At 38.2% G+C, this 6092-nt stretch overlaps 1 protein-coding gene across 1 annotated transcript; it reads right to left on the bottom strand.

Moving 5' to 3' along the window:
• LOC108634192 (putative olfactory receptor 10D4) lies at positions 3549-4472 on the bottom strand. The gene has a single exon (XM_018042678.1). The coding sequence runs from the start codon at positions 4470-4472 to the stop codon at positions 3549-3551; it is 924 nt and encodes a 307-aa protein (XP_017898167.1).

The raw sequence follows: 6092 nt of genomic DNA, 5'->3' as shown, positions 1-6092 counted from the left end.
AAAAAGAGGTAGATGGGAGCAAATCTGTATTGGGCTAAGAAAATGACATGATAGTTCAAAACCATAGAAACAAATGGCGAATGCCAACAGTAAGTAGGAAGGTCATTATAACAAAAGCTATAATTACATAATTGCTTTACATACTTCTTTAAAAGTCATAAAATTATACAAAGTAATAATTATAACAGTGTGTTTTGGGAATTGTATCATTCATAGATGTAATATAGATTTAAACATTTTATCACAAAAAGAGAGGGGAAGGAAGAGAGCTGTATTGAAGTAGTGTCTCTATATCACTCTGGAATTAATTTAGCATACACCTGAAGCTGATTGTGATGTTAGGATTTAAGATAGTAAGCCCTAGACCAACAACTATGGTAATAACTCAAGGAATATAATGTAAAACTCAATAAATAAATTAAAAATGCTACATGATGAATTAATTTTTTTTAACGTAAAGACATAAAAAATAAATAAATAAAAGTAAAGGAGAAATAGAGGAACAAAAAGACATGGAATGAGACATATAGAAAACAATAAGTAAAATATCACATGTAAATACAATTATATCTATATTAACATTAAAACATGAATGGATTAAAATTCAATCAAAAGGCCAAGATGGTCAAGCTGCACTTTTTTAAACTATCTTTCCTATATTCCTTTATTTATTTATTTTTTTTTTCTTTTTTTTTTTTTTTTGGCTGTGTCGGGTCTTGTTTGCCCTGCAGGCTTTTCTCTCTTTGAGGTGAGCGGGGGCTACACTTCCTATTGCGGTCGCTTTGCTTGGTTTTTGGTTTTATTTTTTTGTGGTGCTGGAGAAGTCTCTCTCTTTTTTTCTTTTTAACTGGAGGCTAATTTCTTTAGCCTGTACGCTTTGCTTGTTGATAGGCTCTAGGCACAACGGCTCAGTAGTTGCAGTTCCCAGGCTCTAGAGCAGAGGCTCAATAGTTGTGGCTCATAGGTTCAGTGGCTTTGCAACATTTCTGATCATCCCAGATCAGGGATCAATTCTGTGTATCCTGCATTGGCAGGTGGATTCTTTACCACTGAGCCATTTATGGAATCTTACAGGAAACACACACACCCAGAGATTCAAGATGCTCCCTCACAGAGAGAGATACAAATAGAAGGAAAATAAAGGCATAGAAAAACAGAGATGTCATACAAACAACCACCACAGGAACGCTGAAATGGCTAAATTAATAGACAAAATAGACTTTTAAAGTATTACTAGGAGACTTCCAAGAGGACTTATGCCGAGATGCAACTCCTGGGACTGCTGCTGCCACCTCCCCCATCCCAGTGGCAAGCCACTGCCGACCCACGCCTCTGCAGGAGACCCTCACTGCATCTCCCCTTTTGCAGCCCTGTCCTGATACCAGGATCCACTCCCTCTCCACATCCACCAATGAAGCAAAACTGGCTGGAGGCATGCAAACTAGTGCTTCTCAACCCTGGTTGAATAATGGAATTTTCTGGGAACATTTAGAACTGTTACTATTTGATTGTCTAGGGTGGAGATTGGGCATCAGTACTGTTTTATAACTTTCTAGATGATGATTCTAGTCCTATTCGCTGACCCTGTCTTCCCTGCTCCACCTTTTTCCCTATCAAAATTGGTTCTCATCTGTAGTTTGGAAAAAGTTGATGTATGGCAAAACCAATACAGTATTGTAAAGTAAAAAAAATAAAAATAAAATAAAGAAGTTCTTCTGTATCTCCCTCCCAAAAAAAGCAGATAAGGAATTTTTTTTCTTTTTTTGTTTAAGTTTTGGCTTCAAAGATTTTGTGTTTTTTTTTGGGGGGGGGTGAATTTTAATAAAATTGAAGTATAGTTGAAAAAAAAGTTGTAATAAATTCATATGAAATAAGAAATTGATTTTAAAAAGCATTGCCAGAGATAAAAAAGGACATTTTATAATGATAAAGGGTCAGCCCTTTATGAAGATAGTACAATTATAAATATATATGGATTTAATAACATATAGTGACCTCAGAAACCAAAGTAACTAGGGATGTTCAGGCCACAAAAGATAAGAAGTGGGAAAAAATAGCAACCTGCTACAACATGGATGAATCTTGAAAACATTATGCTAAATTAAAGAAAGCAGCCACCAAAAGTATACATTTTATGTGGTTCTATTTCTATAAAGTGGCCAGAACAAGCAAATTTATTGATACAGAAAACAGATTATCAGTTGCTTAGAGAGGAAAATGATGAGGATAATAATAACAGCTGCTGCTGCTGCTAAGTCGCTTCAGTGGTGTCCGACTCTGTGCGACCCTGTAGACGGCACAGAATGATAGCTAAAAGCTATAGGGTATCTTTTTGTGATGATAAAAAAATGTTCTAAAATAGACAATGGTGATGGTTGAAATTCTAGAATATACTTAAAAAAACATTAATTTATAGTTTAAATGTGTGAATTATTTGGTATGTGAATTGTATTTCTGGTTTAAACTGGTTTAAATATAGTGGCTATTGAAAATGGTTGATACACTGTTAGAATAAGAATATATATATAATATGACTACAACTGTATAAGTACACATATGTAGATAGGTATATGGATGATATAATTGAAATAATTATAAACAGGAAGTTAGAAACTTTTGTTTCAATTTAGTCACTAATGAGAGAGAAAGTGGAGAAATAACAGAATGTTGATAGTGATTATCATTTGGGTGGTAGGATTAATTTGTAATTTCGAGTCACTTTAGTTTTTACATTTTTCCTGTTTTCTTCAAACCTATTTATCTACATGAGGAAAAAAATTATTTTGAGGAACCAGGAATCTGGAATTCAAATTCAGTCTTTGATTTAATGACAGAAAATCTGAAATCATTATTCAAGAATCCAAACCATGGTCATAAAGAACAGGTACACGGACCTAAGAGTAAAGGATCTGTGAAAATGCCTATTAGTAGATACGTGGATATCACCTGGCTTCTGAAATGTAACCAAATTTCTTAATCTCACACTCAAGTATACAACACTCACCACAATATAGATGAAAAAGTGATGGAAATAAATATAACAAATTGCATAAACTAGATTTTTTTGAAAAACTGGAGAATACTCTGTATAAATTGAAAAGAAGTTCCTGGAAGAAGTAGGCATTTAAGCTATCTCTGATGACACAGAGGCAGAATTAATAACACAAAGTTAAAACCCTTCCATTAACATCCTAGCTCAGTAACCTTTCATCTCTGTGAACTGCAGAAGTGTGTTAATATCCCACTGCCTTAATATATTCCTCTGCAAATTGGAATAATAATATCTACTCTATATGATAATTATCATAATAACATATGTCGGTATTTATAAAGTGGACAAAATAGTGTCTCACACATGGTAGTGTGCTATACACAATTTTGTTGAATAAAAATTTATAGAAATACTACATGCTAATGACAAAGAATCCATTCAACCTACTTGTCCCAAATAGCAATTAGCAGTCACACTAACTGTAAGAGACTAGGTGCCCCTGATGAATACAGGGCAAATTTATAAGCACAGGTACTGACAGAAAAGTTTACACTCCTCAGGTATATACTCCTTGGATTAGTACTTTTCTCAGAGCCAATTTCACATCCTTGTTTCTCAAGCTATATATCAAAGGATTTAAGGATGGGGTAACAATATTATTGAACAAGGGAACCACAGATTCCAACCAAGTACTAGAGGCAGGCTGGAGATAAATGAGGACCACGGGTCCATAGAAGAGCAGGACAGAAGTCAGGTGGGCACTGCAGGTGGAGAAGGCTCTGTGCCTGCCTTCTGAGGAGCTGATTCTCAATATAGAGATAACGATGCGAGTATAAGAAGTGAGGACGAGAAGGAAACACAGGAGTGCCACAACACCTACGTTGGTGAAACTCACAGTCTGAGCTAGAGAGGTGTCTGCACAGGCCAGGGGCAGCACAACTGAGATGTCACAGAAGAAATTGCCCACCTCCTTGGGGCCACAGTAAGGTAACTTAAACACAAGGAATGTGAGGACAGACGCATGCACACTGCTCCCCATCCAGGTGCTCAGAGTCAAGATGGCACACACCCTGGGGTTCATGATGGCCGTGTACCGCAAGGGGTGACAGATGGCGGCAAAGCGGTCATAGGCCATCACAGTGTACAGGAAACACTCCGTGCAGCCCAGGAAGTGATAAAAGAAGAGCTGGCAGGCGCAGCCCTGGTAAGAGATGGTCCGGCTTTGCCCCAGAAGGTAGAGCATCATTTTGGGGGAACTCACAGAAGGGAAAAAGATGTCAAACACTGACAGGTTGCCCAGGAAGAAATACATGGGGGTGTGGAGGTTGGAGGAAGTGAGGGTGGCCAGGAGAATGAGCAGGTTCCCCACAAGAGTGAGCAGGTAGAAGGCGAGGAAGAAGACAAAGAGCACGTGTTCCAGCCCCTGTGTGTGAGGAATTCCCATGAGGAGGAACTCGGTTACTGGAGTGTGATTCCTCATCTTCACATCTAGTCACACCTGGAAGGTCAGACAGTGGTCTCACTGAGATGGGCTTTCCCCAAAACACTAATACCTGCACAGGATCCACGGAATAGGGATAATATCCATATATTGTACATTAAAAGCGTCTAGATAGGAGTCAGTCCAGTTTCCACTAATTAATGTGCAATGTCACTTTTCATCTGTGTCCTCTGAAGGATAATAGATAACACAAGAGGCAGAATGGAGCAGAGGGCAGAGGATAAATCGTACCCTTGGATTTATCTGAGTTTAAATGCACACTCAGTGGTTTTAGAAAATTCTGAAAAAGTCTCCAAATCTCCTTGCTATCTGGTTAATAGTTGAATAATATGATTCTTATGAGGAATAATGCTTAATGTAGATAAAACCCCTAATATAATGAATGCAGCTACCCACCCTCATTAGAAAATTCACTCAAGGTACTAATATTCTGGTTTCAATGCTTGTTTACTCCACATACCACTTGGCTTTAGCTGACCTTTGGAAGTGCTACAGCACTTTGGAATCACCTGTTGATTAAAATGATTCACAAAAATGCTTTCTCCATCAACAGCTAGAACAACGGACAACTAAGAACCATCTAGTGGAAAAAGAGTGAAACAGGATGGAAATGATAATATTTAATACCAGAAACAGCAACAGGCACTTAGCAATAATAAAAATAGCTATCTTACTTCAATGTAACATTTAATCTCTCAGTAGGAATTATGTCTGCAATATGACAATATATGCCATCCCAATGAAGGTTTTTAAGATTCAGCATCATTAACTAGGGAATATCTTAAGACAATCCACGGAGTCAACTAAATCAGTTTTAGCCCGAACTCCAGTAGAACCAAGTCCCATCTTCTCTCACCTGCCCATGGTGTGTTTAACCCATTAGATGAGGAGAGAGCATTCTAGAAAGAAGGAACCTACAGATGGAAGGGAAAGAATCTACTTGGCTAGAATCCAGGCTCCACATCCACCCTCCTGCTTTCTTTCCTTTAGATGTTGTGAAACAGAAGGCCAGGCTCTGATACCAGGAAAGATGAATGCACCTCTTGGTCAGATTCAGCCAGTCTGAACTGAAAATCTAGACCAACAGTGCCTGTGGTCCCTGAGAAAAGAAGCATCAGTTCCCTGAGGAGAGATGTTTGGGGTGTTCCTTTGGGACCCACTCTCTCCCCATGTGGGACAGCTATACAACAGAGAGCAATTAATCAGAGACTTTTCCCTCCTTCATTCTTTCTCCCCAGTCTCTCCACCTTATTAATTTTTAAACAAAAAAATGTATTATGTAAAAAACTTAACTTATTTTCAGTTTTCAAATCCTTTTGATTAACAATAACTCTTGGACTTTCCTGGTGGTACAGTGGATAAGAATCTGCCTGTCAGTGCAGTAGACACTGGTTCGATTCCTGGTGTGGGAAGTTTCCACCTGCCACAGAGCAACTAAAGCCAGCACTCTGGAGCCCTCAAGTCACTACTACTGAAGCCCATGCACCTAGAGCCTGTGCTCCATGAAAAGAGAAACAACAGAGTAGCCCCCACTGTCTACAACTAAAGAAAGCCTATGTGCAGCAACAAAGACCCAGTGGAATCAAAAATAAATTTAAA

The sequence above is a fragment of the Capra hircus genome, chromosome 29 (genome assembly GCF_001704415.2).
Source record: "Capra hircus breed San Clemente chromosome 29, ASM170441v1, whole genome shotgun sequence".
In the NCBI taxonomy this organism is placed as follows: domain Eukaryota; kingdom Metazoa; phylum Chordata; class Mammalia; order Artiodactyla; family Bovidae; genus Capra; species Capra hircus.
The sequence above is the reverse complement of the archived record's forward strand: the minus strand, read 5'-3'. Positions and strand labels throughout refer to the sequence as shown.